This window comes from Grampus griseus, assembly GCF_964374135.1.
Source record: "Grampus griseus genome assembly, chromosome: 3".
Classification (NCBI taxonomy): Eukaryota; Metazoa; Chordata; class Mammalia; order Artiodactyla; family Delphinidae; genus Grampus; species Grampus griseus.
The window spans coordinates 155996537-156014761 of record NC_139019.1 but is presented as its reverse complement, the minus strand read 5'-3'; the positions used below and the strand labels follow the sequence as shown (position 1 = coordinate 156014761).

The 18225-nt window shown below is 35.9% G+C and overlaps 1 protein-coding gene across 3 annotated transcripts in view; it reads left to right on the top strand.

The window, feature by feature from the left end:
* The window catches only part of ZNF354B (zinc finger protein 354B), a 32915-nt gene extending 17011 nt beyond the window's left edge, over positions 1-15904 (top strand). For all 3 annotated transcript variants that reach the window (XM_082651071.1, XM_082651070.1, XM_082651072.1), the window contains one exon: positions 10974-15904. In XM_082651071.1, coding sequence (XP_082507197.1) covers positions 10974-12559 — 1586 coding nt within the window. In that variant the 3' untranslated portion in view covers positions 12560-15904. The remainder of the gene's footprint in view (positions 1-10973) is intronic.
* Positions 15905-18225: the final 2321 nt, after the last annotated feature.

The following is an 18225-nucleotide window of genomic DNA, read 5'->3' as shown; positions in this document are numbered from 1 at the left end:
CTCCCATTGCGGAGCACAGGCTCCGGACGCACAGGCTCAGCGGCCATGGCTCATGGGCCCAGCCGCTCCGCGGCACGTGGGAACTTCCCGGACCGGGGCACGAACCCGTGCCCCCCGCATCGGCAGGCAGACTCTCAACCACTGCGCCACCAGGGAAGCCTTCTTTCTGTTTTTGTAATGTAGCTGAGCAATTATATACATGTTCTCGAGGTTAATTGTAATTTGTCCTCATTTAAGGGGACTGACAACACAGTTAGCTATACATTCTTTCATATTTATCCTAAATTCACCTGGCAGTTGGGCTATCTGTGCTAGTGAAAAGAAAACTGGTATAGTATGATGAGCAGGTGGTAACAGTTTGGAGTTCGGCACTAGGTAAACTTCCACAATGACAGGGAGATAGAATCACTATCTTTCTTGATGTTTACATTTCAAAGAGATGGCTCCCAGGCTCTCAAGAAAAACATTCCTGGTTTGTAATGCTGACAAAGGCTTTACAAGTTTACATACATATCAAAGGCATAGAGGAAGTATTTACAAATACAAATTTTCTCAAAGAATATTCTAAGAAAAAGGGCAGGGGTGGCGGCACATATCTTTCCCTTTTGGCAAAAGGGAACATTCAATTTTTAAGTTTTCACTAGCAAACTGCCAATCCCCTAAAATCCTAGAAAACTGTAACCACTGCCTGTACCTCTTTCCTGCCTACATCCTCCACTATCTAAGGATAGTTTGGATACTATTCAAAGCTCACATTTTGCTTCTGTTTCTATCTTTTGTTTTTGTTGTAGAAATGATCACATTGTGTTGTGACTGCATGTTGAATTATTCGTTTCTAATGTTAAATTAGGCTCCTGGAGGAAAGGAATTATTTCTTTTCATTACTAGATCTCTGGTGTCTTACAGAGCACCAGTGCCTAGAATAGAGTCTGGCACATTGTAGCAACACAGTAAATATTTGTTGAATGAATAAAATAAAGAGTAATCAGTGTCTTTTAAATAACAGAATGTGATAGGCTGAATAATGGCCCCTAAAGATACCTGGGACCCTGTGATGTTACCTTTTGTTTTGTTTTGTTTTTTTAATTTATTTATTTTTGGCTGTGTTGGGTCTTCTTTGCTGCACGAAGGCTTTCTCTAGTTGTGGTGAGCAGGGGCTACTCTTCGATGGGGTGCATGGGTTTCTCATTGCGGTGGTTTCTCTTGTTGCGGAGCATGGGCTCCAGGAGCGTGGGCCTCAGTAGTTGAGGCTCACGGGCTCCAGAGCACAGGCTCACTAGTTGTGGTGCACGGGCTTAGTTGCTCCGCGGCATTTGGGATCTTCCCGGACCAGGGCTCGAACCCGTGTCCCCTGCATTGGCAGGTGGATTCTTAATGACTGCGCCACCAGGGAAGTCCCTGTGATGTTACCTTAATATCGCCTTAAGTTACCTTAATGTGATTGAATTAGGGATTTTGAGATGGTGAAGTTATCCTGGATTATCTAGGGGTGCCCAAGGGTAATCACAGTTGACTTTTTATGAGAGAGGCAGAAGGAAATTTGACAAGAAAGCGGAGGTAGTATAATGATGGAAGCAAAGAGAAATAAGATGCTATGCTGTTGGCTTTCAAGGTGGAGGAAGAGACCATGAGCCAAAGAACGCAGCTCTAGTGGTTGGAAAAAGAAAGGGAGTGGATTCTCTCCTTGAGCTCTACTAACACCTTGGTTTCAGCCCAGTGAAACTGATTTCAGACTTTTGACCTCTAGACAGTAAGAGAATAAAATGCGTTGTTTTAAGCCACCAAGTTTGTGATACTCTGTTACAGCAGCCATAGGAAACTAATACACAAGATGAGTTCTCTAAGGATAAAAACAGTGGAAAATAATACTGGATGGATAGGAACTGGGATCAAAGGAACATAGTGAGAGTCAGTAGCAGTAACCATTATAGGGTAATGAGACCCTCAACCTAGGCATACTTTAGGGATGGCTGTTAGAGACATTTCAGTGATGGAATTTAATTAAGAGCATTTGGTGACTAGGCTTGGAATGGGGGGGGCAGAAAGTTTTGAGATGGGATTAAGAACTTATGGCAGAGCAACTGTAAGGTTATGATGTCATTCTGAACGAGGGAAAATAGTAAAAAGGTTTGAAAAAGCATGTGCCAGGTTCAGATTTGGACAGACTGAATTTGAAGTATAAGAAAAATACTAAAATGGAAATGCTGGTAGGCAGTTAGAAATACCACTTAAAGTATTTTGAGGAAAGTTGGGATAGTCATTCATGCAGCGGGATTTAGAGTGGATAAAATCAACTAGGGAAAGAAGAAGGTTGAAGATAGAATCTCAGAGTCTTAAGAGCCAAGGAGAGAGAATCTAGACCTAATGACAGAAACTAGTCAGGGTGGTAACCATGCACAGATGACAACTGTTTGTCATTTGTTAGACTTTCTGCCCCCTGGCAGAGGAGAGATAAGCAAGATCATTTTGGTATCTATAAATTTCTGACTTGTTCATGAGGTAGCTCAGGCTTGGTCTAAGATAGACCAATGTTTGATCTGCATTTCAGGAGATAGATTTGTAGGCCTTGCTAAAACCAAAATAAAAGGAAGAAAACCCTAAGCTGGTCATAAAGAACACTTAGGAGGTCCATGGTCCAAGGCTCTTCTTTGCTTCAGGGGCATGGTCCAAGGCTCTTCTTTGCATGAATTTAGGACTCTGGTGTTAGCACTTGATGGTGTAGTTGGGATGAGTAGAACTGATACAGCACCTTGTAGCTAGGCTTACAAGATTGTCATCCTGTCTTGCAGATCATGACCTTTTTTCATCCAAGCCGACTGATAGGGCCTCTTATCTGAATGGAACGTCTTGATATGGTTTTTTAATGCTTTGTAATAGTCTACACCTTTATAATTTGGCATATAAAGTGAGCGTCCTTGACACTATTCCTTTTAGATTTTTGAAGCTTTTTTTTTCCTTCAAACTTTTTATTAATGATGAATATACAAGTCTTTATGTGTGGGTAGTCATCTGTCAATCTTGATAACATATTTAAAACTGAATAATAATTTTCTCAAAAATATTAATCTAGTTATAGTTCTTTTTTTAAATTAAGAATTATATTTTTTTCTTTCTATTATCATTATGAACTCATGGCTTTTTATGATGTAGTATTTTTGATACAGCTTGTCGACTTAGTCATCAGGAACTCTTTTAAAGCAGGTCCTATGTCCCTTGACACAGCCCTTAGACACACACACTCACACACGTATATGTTTGTGTATATATGTTTTTGAATCTCAAGGGCAGAGGATTGAGTTAGCCATACTCTGCTTAGTAGCACATTTTTTACACTCATGTCTACACGGCCCATTTTTTCATTCTTATATTTCTACTCCATTCTCTTCCCTATTCCCTATCTCACCCCACACCACGATAAGCAAACATGCTAATGAATTTAATGCGTATCTTACTAACCTTATAAATTTTGTTAGCATCCTTGCTTTCTACTAATATCAGTATGTCCCACACTCACTGTGTACCACCTTCCAGAGCCCATACAAAGAAATCTCAGACATATTTTGTACCTCTCATAGGCCATAAAGGAAATAGCCATCCTTCTAAGGAGTCCTCACTCATTTTAGTGTTAGAGATCAAAATCTTGAAGACTGTAACACACATGTACTGGTGGGATGATATTGTTTAGAGCTCCTTTAGAAAACAGAGCCAGAGATTTATTTACAGGATATTTTATTTTCCATTTTAGTTCCAACATTACTTTAAAACTTACCTATTGAAATTTGACTTTTTGTAAACTATAACTGTGCTATCTTTTTTTTTTTTTTTTTTTGCGGTACACGGGCCTCTCACTGTTGTGGCCTCTCCCGTTGTGGAGCACAGGCTCCGGACATGCAGGCTCAACGGCCATGGCTTACGGGCCCAGCCACTCCGCAGCATGCGGGATCTTCCTGGACCGGGGCACGAACCCGTGTCCGCTGCATCGGCAGGCGGACTCTCAACCACTGCACCACCAGGGAAACCCTGTGCTATCTTTTATAGTTCAGTGAACCATATAAATATTCTAGCTGAAATCATTGAATTATGGCCTTAATAAAATTTTAGTTGAATTCAGTTTTTTACTATTACCATGTTAGCCCTCCTTTACCTCCTTCTGTCCTTGGCTGTCCATATTACTGACTCTTGACTTTTCAGTATTGCATGCAATTCATTATTGCCTCTTGCTTGAGGCACATACTGGCTTTTCCTAGCTCACAACTTTTGGCTTCATCTTATATTTTGACACTTCCATACACTACCTCAATAATGCCTACCTGTTTCCCTGCTTGGATTGGTCCTGAAACCTCCCCACAACCCAACTATTCTATAATACAATTTCTAATATGAGTTTAAAAAATGTGTGTATATCAACTAAGAGTATTTGACATTGTTCAAAAAGATTAAAAAACTGTGTTTAAAGAAGATTAGTAAAACAAAAATTGTAATTTGAGTGTCATATTGAGGAATTTATAGTGAGTAGGAGATGATTTCTGGTCATAACCCACAAGGTAGAAGAGAAAACTATATGATATTAATGGATATACTAATATTGAAGCAACTTTGCTTGCATTCCTGGAATAATGCAGTGTTGGAATCTGTTTGCTAAAGATAATTTTCTTAGAATGTTTGCACTGATATTGATAACTGATACTGTTATGTAGTTTTCTTTCTTTGTATTATTATCTGGTTTGTTTTCATATTATATTTCCTTCATAAAAGGAACTAGGAACTTTTCCTTTCTTTTAAATGCACTGGCATAATTTATAGAGCCTTGGGACTATCTGGTCCTTCAAGATTTGGTAGAATTCTCCAGTGCTTTTTTATAGGATTGCTCTTTAATAACTTAATTTTTTCAATGATAATTGGTCTGTCCCAGCTTTCTAATTGTAATGGGGTCAGTTTTGGTAACCTGCATTTCTCTAGAGAATTATCTGTTTCGTATAGGTTTTCATAGATTTGAATAGAGATATCTGTTCTCTTCATTATTAATTCCTGTTTTTATCCTTACTTTTTTCTTCCATGGCTTTCTTTCCATTTACTTAGTTTTTCTAGTGTTGTGAGCTGGGAATTTAAATTAAGCTGTACTTTATGTTTCCTGTGCTCCTGTTCCGATCTTCTTGGTTATTTTTTTCATATTTTTCAATTCAAAGTGGGATTAATCTTTCTGGTGGTCACTTCAGCTCTTCTTCAGGCTCTTTGCTAGAGTTCTTCCTTTCTCTGGCATTTTTTTTCAGTCTACCATTGCTCATCACAGAGCCTTTTACCTGGGGAAGTGAGGATCAGGAGCATACAGGGCTATGATGCTGGGAATTGTTGCTTTTTCTCTCTCTCTCTTTTAAACAACTGTGTTGAGGTATAATTCACATACTATAAAATTCATGCTTTTAAAGTGTACAATTTAATGGTTTTAAGTATGTTCACAAAGATCTTCAACTATTGCCACTAATTTTAGAACATTTTCATTACCCCAGAAAGAAATCCTGTACCAATTAGCAATCACTCCACATTCCTGCATCCTCCTAACCCCTGGGAACTCCTAATCTACTTTCTGTCTTTGTGGATTTGACTATTCTGGACATTTCATGTAAGTGGAATCATATAATATGTAGCTCTTTCTATCTGGCTTCTTTTACTTAGCATATTTTCAAGATTCATTCATGTTGTAATATGTATCAGTACCTCATTCCTCTTTATGGATGACTAATATTCCATTGTATGGATATATCACCTTTTGTTTATCCATTCATCTGTTGATGGACATTTGAGTTTCCATTTTTGATTATTACAAATAATGCTGCTATGACCATTTGTGTAAAAGTTTTTATTTTGACATATGTTTCATTTCTCATGGGTGTATACTTAGGATGAAATTACTGAGTCATATGTTTAGGCTATGTTTAACTTTTTAAGTAACTACCAAACTATTTCCCAGAGCAGTTGTATTTACTATTTTACATCCCCACCAGCTATGTATGTAGGTTCCAGTTTACCCAAATTCTCAACAAAACATTTTATTGTCCCCTAATTATTTTTTTTATTGTGGTAAAATAAAAATAATGTAAAATTTACCATTTTAACTATTTGTAAGTATACACTTTGATGCCATTAAGTACATTCACAGTGTTGTAACCATTATCATTATCCATCTGGAGAAGTTTTTTATAATCCCTTACTGAAACTCTCTACCCATTAAATAATAATTCTCCATCTGCTTTTCTCCCCAGCCTCTGGTAATCACTATTCTACTTTCTGTCTCTGTATTTGACTGTTCTAGAATCCTCAGAATTGGAATCATATAACACTTGTCATTTTGTGTCTGGCTTATATCATGCTGCATGATGTCTTCAAGGTTCATCCATGTTGTAGCATCTATCACAATTTCATTTCTCTGTAAAGCTGAATAATAATCCATTATATGTATATACTACTTCTTGTTTATCCATTCATCTGTCAATGGACATTTGGGTTGTTTCCACCTTTTGGCTACCGTGAATAATGCTATTATGAGCATGGGTATACAAATATCTCTTTGAGTCTTTGCTTTCAATTCTTTTGGGTATATCTGTAGGAATGGAATTACTGAATCCCATGGTAATTCTCTGCTTAACTTTTTGAAGAACTGCCATACTGTTGTCCACTGTGGCTATATTATTTTACATTCCCAACAGCAGTGCACAAGGGTTCCAGTTTCTCCACATCCTTGCCAACATTTGTTATTTTCTGTGTGTATACACTCACACATACACACATGTATATAAAATATACACACACACATATATATTAGCCATATTAACAGACGTGAAGTGGAATATTGTGGTTTGAATTTTTATTTCCTGACATGTTGAACATCTTTTCATGTGCTTATTGGCCATTGGTATGTCTTCTATAGAGATATGTCTATTCAAGTTCTTTGCTTATTTTTGAATTGGATTGTTTGTTTTCTTATTGTTGAGTTGTAGGTATTCTTTATATATTCTGGATATTAACCCTTTATCAGATACATAATTAGAAAATATTTTTTCCTGTTCTGTAGGTTGCCTTTTTATTCTGCTGATAGTGTTCTTTGATGTACCAAAGCTTTTATTTATTTTTAATTTTTCATTTTTTTTTGGCCACACTGCTTGGCTTGCAGGATCTTAGTTCCCTGACCAGGGATAAAACCCTGGCCCTGGCAGTGAGAGTGCTGAGTCCTAACCACTGGACTGCCAGGGAATTCCCCCAGAAGCTTTTAATTTTGATGAAATCCAATTATTTGTCTATTTTTTTCTTTTGTTTCCTGTGCTTTTGGTATCCTATCCCAGAAATCATTGCTAAATCCTAGGTCATGAAGCTTTTACCCTATGTTTTTGTCTAAGAATTTTATAGTTTTAGATCTTACATTTAAGTCATGTATTCATTTTGAGTTAATTTTTGTGTATGGTGTTAGGTAAAGGGTCCAGCTTCATTTTTTTTGCAAGTGGATATCCAGCTTTCCCAGCACTATTTGTTGAAAAGACTGTCTTTTCCCCATTGAATAGCCTTGGCACCTTTTTATGGGCAAAATTCATTTGCCCATATATGTGAAGGTTTATTTCTAGACTTCCTATTCTATTCTATTGATCTATATGTTCATCTTTATGCCAGTACCACAATGCTTCGATTATTGTAACTTTGTATAAGTTTTGAAATCAGGAAGTATGAGTACTCCAAATTTGTTCTTCTTTTTCAAGATTATTTTGGCTTTTCAGGGTCCCTTGAGATTCCATATAAATTTTAAGATGAGTTTTACTATTTCTGCAAAAAAAACGACATTGGAATTTTGAAGGGCTTGCATTTAATCTCTAGATCACTTTAGGTAGTATTGCCATCTTATGAGTATTAAATCTTACAGTCTGTAAATACCTGATGTTTTTCCATTTACCTATGTCTTCTTTACTTTCTGCAGTGTTTGTAGTTTTCAGTGTACAAATCTTTTACCTCCTTTGAGTTAATTCCTAAGTAGTTTATTCTTTTTGATGCTATTGTAAATGAAATCCTTTTCTGTATTTCTGTTTTGGCTTGTTCATTGTTAGAGGATAAAAACACAACTGTTTTTGTGTTGATTTTTTATCCTGTTACTTTGCTGAATTTGTGTATTCTAACAATTTTTTTGTGGAACCTTTACATTTTCTACATATAAGATCATCTGTTGTCATCTGTTGCAGACTATCGTATATATAATGGATAAACAAGATCCTACCATATAGCACAGGGAACTATATTCAATATCCTGTGATAAACCATAAATAATGGAAAAGAATATGAAAAGAATGTATGTATGTGTAACTCAAATCACTTTGCTGTACAACAGAAATTAACCCAACATTGTAAATCAACTATACTTCAAAAAAATAAATTTTTAAGAAAGATCATGTCATCTGTGACTGAGATCATTTTACTTTTTCCTTTCCAATTTAGATATCTTTTATTTATTTTTCTTGCCTGATTGCTCTGGCTAGAAATTCCAATACTGTGTTGGGTTGAAGTGATAAAAGTGGGCATCCTTATCTTGTTCCTGATCTCAGAGGAAAAGATTATAGTCTTTAACCATTGAGTATGATGTTAACTATGGGTTCTTTAAGGATGGTCTTTATTGTGTTGGGATATTTTCCTTCCAGTCCCAGTTTATTAAGTGTTTTGGGGTTTTTTTAATCATGAAAAGGTGTTGAATTTTGAATTTTGTCAGATGCTTTTTTCTACATCACTTGAGATGATCATGTGATTTTGTGTCTTCTTTCTGTTAATGTGATGTGTTGCTTTAATTGGTTTTCATATGTTGAACCATTCTTGCGTTCCAAGGATAAATCTCACGATGTATAATCATTCTAATATTCTGAATTCTCTTTGCCTAGTACTTTATTGAGGATTTTAAAATCAATATTCACAAGGAATATTGGTCTTTAGTTTTCTATTCTTACAGGGTTTTTGTCTGGCTTTATTATCAGGGCAATGCTGGCCCCATAGAATAAGTTAGGAAATATTGCCTCCTCTTTAGTTTTTTGGAAGAGTTTCAGAAGGAGTGGTGTTAGTTCATCTTTAATATTTGATAGACAATAAAACTATCTGGTACAGAGCATTTTTACTATTGGGAGGCTTTGATTACTGGTTCAATTGTTTTACTAGTTATATGTCTGTTCAGATTTTCTACTTCATAATTCAGTTTGGGTAAGTTTTGTGTTTCTAGGAATTTGTCCATATCATCTAGGCTATACAATTTTTTGTCATACAGTTATCCATGGTTTTTCCTTATAATCCTTTTTATTTCTTTTGACTCCGTGGTAATATTGCCAACTTGCATTTCTGATTTTAGTACTTTGTGTCTTCTCTTTTATTTTTAGTCAGTCTCACTAAAGGTTTGTCAATTTTGTAGATCTTTTCAAATAACTGATTTTGCATTTGTTGATTTTTTTCTCTACTGTTTTTCTATTTTCTGTTTTATGTATCTAAGTTCTTGTCTTTATTATTTCTTCCTTTTGCTAGCTTTGGGTTTAGTTTGGTTTTTTTTCTAGTTCCTTAAGTTGTAAAGTTATGTTGTTAATTACAGCAGGATTTAAAATATCTTTATATATATATTTCTTAATCCTTATATTTTTATAACATTGAAGTGTTTTATCCAAGAATAGGAGAGGTTTTTCAGGTGACTTTAATGTTATTCAAGACTGTTCTAGGGACTTCCCTGGCAGTCCAGTGGTTAAGACTTCACCTTCCAATGCAGGGGGTGCATGTTTGATCCCTGGTCAGGGAGCTAAGATCCCACATACCTCGGGGCCAAAAGACCAAAACATGAAACAGAAGCAATATTGTAACAAACTCAATAAAGACTTTAAAAATGGTCCACAACAACAATAAAAAAAAATCTTAAAAAAAATTTTTAAAGACTTTAAAATTTTTTCCCATATAAGTTTTTCATATTTCTTGTGAATTCATTTCCCTAAATCTTTGTATAAATGAAGATTATTGATTTTAGTGTGTTAATTTTATATCTTGGTATGTCACTGATCAAGGTTTATCATTGATTCTCTGAGGTTTAATTTCAGCTATAGTATTATATCATCAGCAAATAGAGATAGTTTTATTTCCTCTTTACTCATGCTTATGCCTCTAATTGATTTTGCTTGTGTACTTGTATTGGTTGATACATCTAGTACAATGTTGAACAGAAGTGAAAGTAATGGGCATCCTTGCCTTGTTCTTGATCATAGTGGAAATGTCTCGAGTTTCTTCATTAAATAAGATACTGGCTTTAGGACTGAAGTATATGTATTTATCTTGTTGAGGAAGCATCCCTCAATTCCTGTTTTTCTTGAATATTTTTATTATCAGTGGTGCTGAATTTTTTTAAGGCTTTCTCATTATCTCTATACTCATAATTTTTTCCCTTAGGTACATATTATAATATACTGTGGTTAAGTGGTATAATAAGGGGAATAGATTTTTGGAGCTCAGAGTCAGGAAAGGGTGCAAAGAGGAGCTTAACACTGGAACTGAATCTGAAGGCTACAGAGAAGTTTGACATGTAGGAAAAGTAGGGAAGACATTCAAGATTAGAAATAATTACAGAAATGAGAGTGATGTCATGGAGATAATGTATGAGTCTGTCATAGGCTTTGGATACTAGACTGCATTTCCCAATTCATACTCCTCCTCTGATGCCTTCTCTCCATTCTCCTGGTAATGTGTATACTCTCACCTTCTTTAAATGAGCATCTTTGTTTTATTCACCCTAGTACTCCAGCTCTCATCCATTATTATTTTATACGGTAACACTGTTACTTTCCTATTTTTTCCTCTTGCTAGTTTCTTTTAGCCAGAAAGCAATGCCTTATTTAGATATCATTAATATTTAGTCCTTCTACACATTTAGTCTCAGCTAATCATGTGGATCATTGGCAATTTCTTTCTTTTTTTGTTTTCTTCAGGATGTAAGAGCAGTCCTAAAACCACAAAGTCAACTCAAACTCAAGACTCATCATTTTGGGGGCCAGTAAGGAAAAGACTCAAAAAAAATGAACCCTGGAACTTCATATCAGAAAAATCCTGCTTATATGAAGACAGAATAAAGAAACAGAAGGACAAAAATGAAAGTTTACAAATAATTTCAGTCACCCATACAAAGATCCTCACTGTAGAAAGAAGCCATAAAAATAATGACTTTGGCCAGAATTTCAGCCTGAAATCAGTGTTTGTTAAGCAACAAAAGACTGCTAGAGAAAAAACACCCTCAAAATATGAAATACAAAGAAATAGCTTCAGGCAGGATTCAAATTTACTTAACCAACCAAAAATCAAGACAGCAGAAAAACGCTATAAATGTAACATTTGTGAAAAAGCCTTCATTCACAATTCATCCCTTCGTAAACATCAGAAAAACCATACTGGAGAGAAATTATTTAAATGTAAAGAATGTTTGAAAGCCTTCAGCCAAAGTTCAGCTCTTATTCAACATCAAAGAACTCATACTGGAGAGAAACCCTATATATGTAAAGAATGTGGAAAAGCCTTCAGCCATAGTGCATCCCTTTGTAAACACCTAAGAACCCATACTGTGGAAAAATCCTATAGATGTAAAGAATGTGGTAAATCCTTCAGCAAAAGGTCTACCCTTTTTATACATCAAAAAATCCACGCTCGAGAAAATCCCCACAAATATAACCCAGGAAGGAAGGCATCCAGTTGTAGCACATCCCCTTCTGGATGTCAGAGAATTCATCTCAGAAAGAAGTCCTATTTATGTAATGAATGTGGCAATACCTTTAAGTCTAGTTCATCTCTTCGTTATCATCAGAGAATTCACACAGGAGAGAAACCTTTTAAATGTAGTGAATGTGGGAGAGCATTCAGTCAGAGTGCATCTCTTATTCAACATGAAAGAATTCACACTGGAGAAAAGCCTTATAGATGTAATGAATGTGGAAAAGGTTTCACTTCTATTTCACGACTTAATAGACACCGAATAATTCATACGGGAGAGAAACTGTATAATTGTAATGAATGTGGTAAAGCCTTAAGTTCCCACTCGACACTCATTATTCATGAGCGAATTCATACTGGAGAGAAACCATGTAAGTGTAAAGTGTGTGGGAAAGCCTTCAGACAAAGTTCAGCTCTCATTCAACATCAGAGAATGCATACTGGAGAAAGACCCTATAAATGTAATGAGTGTGGGAAAACATTCAGGTGTAACTCATCCCTTAGTAATCACCAGAGAATTCATACAGGAGAGAAACCGTATCAATGTCTAGAATGTGGGATATCCTTTGGCCAAAGTGCAGCTCTTATTCAACATCAAAGAATTCATACAGGAGAAAAACCCTTTGCATGTAGTACCTGTGGGAAAACTTTTAGGCAGAGCTCATCACTTATTGCGCATCAAAGAATTCATACTGGAGAGAAACCCTATGAATGTAATGCATGTGGGAAACTCTTCAGCCAGAGGTCGTCCCTTACTAACCATTATAAAATTCACATTGAAGAGAACTCCTTCAAAGTGGATTTGCATGTGTGAAATCCTTAAACCAAAGCTTATTAGAATACAGTTGGCCTTGCTTATCTCTGGGCTCCACATCCACTGATTCAAATAACTGCAAATTTTAAATATTCAGAAAAAAAATTCCAGTAAGTTCCAAAAATTTAAATTTACCACACACCGGCAACTATTTTCATAGCATTTGCATTGTATTAGGTATTACAAGTAATTTAGAGATGATTTAGAGAGGATGTGCATAGGTTATATGTAAATTCTACACCATTTTATATAAGCGAATTGATCATCCTCAGATTTTGGTATCTGTTGGGGGGGGTCCTGGAAACAGTCCCCCATAGATACTGAGGGACAACTGTATACATACTAGAGAATGATTTAGTAAATGTAATGAATATGATAAAATTTCTATTTTAATTTAGTCCTCACAGTTATTAAAGTCTAAGGATAAACCTTAACTGTGTAATAAATACGTGGGACACTTTCATACCTGTCAGTCACTTTTTTAAATATCCTGAGACAAATCACCAAATATTGATTTTGGCCATTTGTAAGATAAAAGGTAAGGTTTTTCTCTTATACAGCATTATACACTTTATGCAACATATAAACAAAAATTTGGGTGCAGGGGTGCTGGATTTCTCATTAGAAACCAACTGTATAAGCTAATAGCATATTTATTACAACTAACATTTTAATAGCAAACAAAATCTTAAAATATATGCATTTATAGAGCCAAGGACCAAATAATAGATAAAAATAAACTGCAAACTACCTCAGTCTGGAACTTGCCTTTTCTTAAACTGTTGTCAAACTTTGTACATGGTTTTCATCAAAAAAGAGGCAAAACAAAAACAAAACCCTCTGTTCTCTTCCTCCTTTATTTTTCTAGTTACTTCCAAACTACACCTGTTTCCCAAATTTTTATGCAATTTCTAATTTTGTTTTTAGAATTATTTTTCTTTGTTGTACTGAAGTCATATTTATTCTATAACTGTACTTGCTATGTTCTATACAGCATGCTAATTTAAGTAGGAAAAATACACTTTGATTAGGTAATCACTTTAAAGTTAAAGCTATTTTTTTAGTTCACTGCAGAAGAATTCCTAAGAACCTATCACCTGTAGCAAAGTCTTAAAAAGGGATCAACTTCATGAAATAAAAGCATGTTTTCCCCACTTGAGGTTTTCTAATTTTTAAAAATCTCAGACTCCAAAGGAAAATAAAAGAAGGGAAAGAATTCTAAACCATTTAAAAGCCAGTTTACTCAGTAAATGTTTCTTTAACCCCTGAGCCAGGTATTATCCCAGGCAGTGGAAATTGTTCAGGAGAAAAGAACAGGCCTTCAAGAAGTCATGAATTGAGGGGCGAAAGGAGGGGGTTGAAGAGGTAACAAAGTAAGTAAATTACTATGTGTTAGAGTAGTTTTCACAGAGAAATAGATGATACAATGATACTATGTTACAGAACACAAATACTGTAGAGATTTGTGCAGGATGCGGAAAGAAGGAATGGACCTAACGAAGGGAGCCCCAAAGGAGCAGGGACAGTCATTCCTGAGCCCAATTTTGGAAGAATAATGGGAATTCTCCAGAGAGTGAGATGAGTGCTTCAAGGGGAGGGAGCCACATAAGCAAAGGTAAAGGTGGGTGACAGCATGACATGTTTGTAGAACATCTGTTAAGTTGTGAGAATGACAGGTTGAAGCTTGAGAAGAAGGCAGAACTGAAGGTCTTACTGCCATCCTAAAGAACTTGAATTTGATTCTGAAATTTCTAGAACCAATGAAAGATTTTATATAAGGGAAATTATTCTGGCAGTAAGGTGTAGAGACTGAATTTAGGAGGTTGAAGACAGCTGAACAGACAAACCTAGAAGACTAGAGCCAGAAGACTAGAATTCAGAGTAATTAAAATACACAGTTGGTAGTCAAAACCACACTATGTGAACTTGGCCAGCAGAGTGTACAGATTAGAATGAGAAGCAGGGATCATGGATAAACCCCACAAAAAATATCAGTAAATAAGGAGTTGGTAGAGGAAAAGGAATTTAACTAAGATGAAATGTAATGGCCCTAGAGGTAGGAGAAAAGCCAGAAGAGTGATGTTACTGAGCCCAAAGGAGAACTGAATCTCTGTAGGGTCAGGTGCCACAGATCACATAACAGAGTAAATTGGAATTGGTAGCTAGAATGTTGGAGACCTTGGCAAGAGCAATTTCTGTTAATTAGGGTGAACAGAAGCCACATTATTCTAGGTTAGAAGATGAGAACTAGTGGGCTGTTTTACACTATGTTTCAAGAAGTTTAAATGAAGGGAAGAAAAGAGGGTTGCATTTAGAAGGGACAAAATTACTTAGGGAGCATTTCTGTGTTAATAATTGAGGCAATGTATACACATGTTGAAGATGAACTAATGAGATCATTGTGTGGAACATATTTTCTGAGAGATTCTGAAAGAATTAGAGCATAGGTGGAAGAATTTACCTTAGGCTGGAGAGAAAGGTAGCCTACAGAAAGATAGGAATGCAGATAAGTTTCTGTTTAATTTGAAGGTGAAGGAATTTCTATCGACCTTATTTTCTGTAAAGCCGGAGAAGGATTTCACTTTTTTAAGATGTTGACTATAGTAGCAATTTTTGGATCTTTGGGTGCTTAAAAATGTTAATGAGTTTCAATCTGTGTTCTGGAGACTTTTTAGGAAGTCATGGCTCTGAGTTCACTCTATACTCATGTTTCAGTAAGAAAGCTCCACTTTTATTCTATATGTTTGATATCTGTGTTACTTTTTGTGTTTTTTTTTTTTTAAGAAAAGAATTTGCTGGTAAATTAAAGTTTAAAAAGTACTTAGGATAAGAAAGAATGCTTTAAAAGAGTGATAAGTCTGAACAGAGACTGGAAAGGATTATAGGAGTTCAACAAGTGTGTGGAGATAGATGGAAAGACATTCACATAGGGGAAAGGTTTGTGCAATGGAAAGGAAGCATAAGAGGACATGATGTCCTCACTGTACTCTTGTAAGTAGTATTTTTTAAACTTCATTTTCCAATTATTTGTTACTAGTACATAGAAACAAATTGATTTTTATATATTGACCGTATAGCCAATAACCTTGCTAAATTGACTTTTTCTAATAGCTTGTAGATTCTTTGGAATTTTCTGCAAACACAATGATCATCTATAAATAATGACCATTTTATTTTTCTCTTCTAGTTGTAATACATTTAAAATTTTCTTCTTACATTATAGTACTATATACAAGCCAGTACAATGTTGAATATGAATGATGGCATTCATTTTTCACCATTTAATGATGCTACCTTTAATTTGTCTGTGGATATCTGTTATCAAAATAGAAACATACCCCTGTATTCCCAGTGTGCTGTGAGTTTTTATCATAAATGGGAGTAGTATTTTGTCATATTTATTTTCTACATTTAGTGAAATAATCATAATTTCTCTCTTCACACTTTTAATAGGTGATTATATGGACTGAATTTTTATGCTAACCGATGTGTTCCTGAAATAAATTCTACCTGGTCATGATACATCATCATCTACGTTGTATGTGTTTATAAGATCAGGTTTCTTCCTTAATAAGTAGAAGCTTGATGAAGTGACCAATATGTGTTTAAGAACTCAGAGCAAATTTTTTTATCATCCAAATCTGAAGGATGAATGGAATCATAATACCTAGAGAGAGGAAGGGGATGGCAAGGACAAGAGTACCACAGGAGCAAAAGGCTCAGAAGGAGAGTGTATGTAGCATCTGTAGAGACCAGCAGGTAAACAAGCCTTGCTGATGTGGAGGATTCCTGGTAGGATAAAAGAAAAAATAATATTGGAAATGAAAACTAGAGTTAGGTTATTAGAAACTTTAAATGCTATCTGAGAGTACAGGAATTTGGATATGATCCTCAGATATTAAATCAGTATATTTCTGAGGAGCAAATGGCCAATTTGAAACCTGTTTTAGGAAGACTGATGGGACAGAAGGTTCAAAGTTTCTGGCTTGAGAAACTGGCTGAAGGATGGATTCTTGAGAATAGTAGTTTGGGACAGTCTGTGAGAAATGTTTAGTGAGAAGATAAAAAAACAAAAACAAAACCAGAGGTTAGCTCTGCTCTTAGTGCTTGACAATTGTCCTGCACAAACTGACATACAACAGATGCTAAAATTCTTCAAGCTGACAGTGTTATTTTCTTTTTAATTAAGGTGCAGTTATGCTTTCAAAATGAGAACATATAATTTCAGTTAGTATTGTAAGTCAGTATGCTTCAGGTTATAAAAACAGTTGTTTAAGGAATACAACTTTCAAGAACTATTTTTAAGGTTTTTTTTGTTGTTTTCTTTGAGAGAGAGAACTTTTAATGAGAGCATTGGACAAAAAGTCAAGAGACGTGTGTTTTCCTGCCCCCATTCTGGTTCAAGTTACATAGTCCCTGGCCTTTTCAACCCTAGAAATTCCACTGTGTTTTTCCATGGTTCCTAATGGTATAGATTAACACAAATTTTTAAATGTTCATCTTATGTATTTTGGGGGTAGAAACATCATTAGTAACAATATTAGCATATATTGTTGGATAAAATAATCAAGTTATAGATTACAAACTAAAATTTTCAATCTAAAAATCAAATTGTTCTAGGAAGATGGAGTAGGCAGATATATACTTTTTGCTATTTGCCCACTAAGTACATTTTAAACCCCTGTATATTATATTTAAAACAATCATAAGAAGATTCTGAAGAATGGAGAGAAGCATATAGGCCAGCTAGGAACCTCAGGACCGGTGATAACGGTAGTTCTTTTTGCCTCATATATCCCAAGTGTAGAGCTGAAGAAGCAGGAACCCAGAAACAGCAAGAGACATAGACACAAAAAAATTTACAAAACCCCAACAAAGCCTACTTTCATTAGCCAAAGGACCAGGAACAGGGTGCCCTAGCAAGACAGAAAACTCTTAGGTAATAACACTCTACTCCAGCCAAACAACACGGAAAAAACTGGTCCCATCACTACACACACCAGCAAAGGCTGAATGGAGAGCCTAGACTTCCACCCTTATAAGGCTGTAAAGAGGGGCCATAAAACTTTGCTGGTGTGTGTAGTGCCAAGAGCTAGGACATTCATTCATGCCCGGTGGTAATAACCTCTCTTCCCAGCAATAATAGTGGACACTACATGGGGAACTGGGACACCACCCTCCCTTCCACTCAGTACTAAGAGCATCACATCCTCTCCCTGCTGGGGTGGTATCAGAGGGGGCCTAGTGTAGGGACAGAATTTTTACCACTGCCCAACAGTGATGAGGCCACACCCCCACCCCATAGTGCCATAGGAGGCCAACTAGGGAGCAAACAAGGCACTCTTATCTGTCTCAGCCAGAGTGATATCAGTGAAGGCTTAGTGAGGAACTAGAAATCCCACCCTCATCAAGGAATAAAAAGGAATCCCTTAACTCCTTGGGTGTCTAGGGAGGCCAAATAGGAAAGCTGAGCTTCTACCCCACATGGCCATTATGAGGTGGAATTTCATAATGCCATATTTGCTGTAGCAGTATCAAAGCAAGTCAGCTGAAGCAAAAGATTCAAATAAGATCTGGAGTTTCATAACATAATACCCAAGTTTTCCAGGATTCAACAAAAGACTTTCATCATACCAAGAACCAGGAAGATCACTTGAATGAAAAAG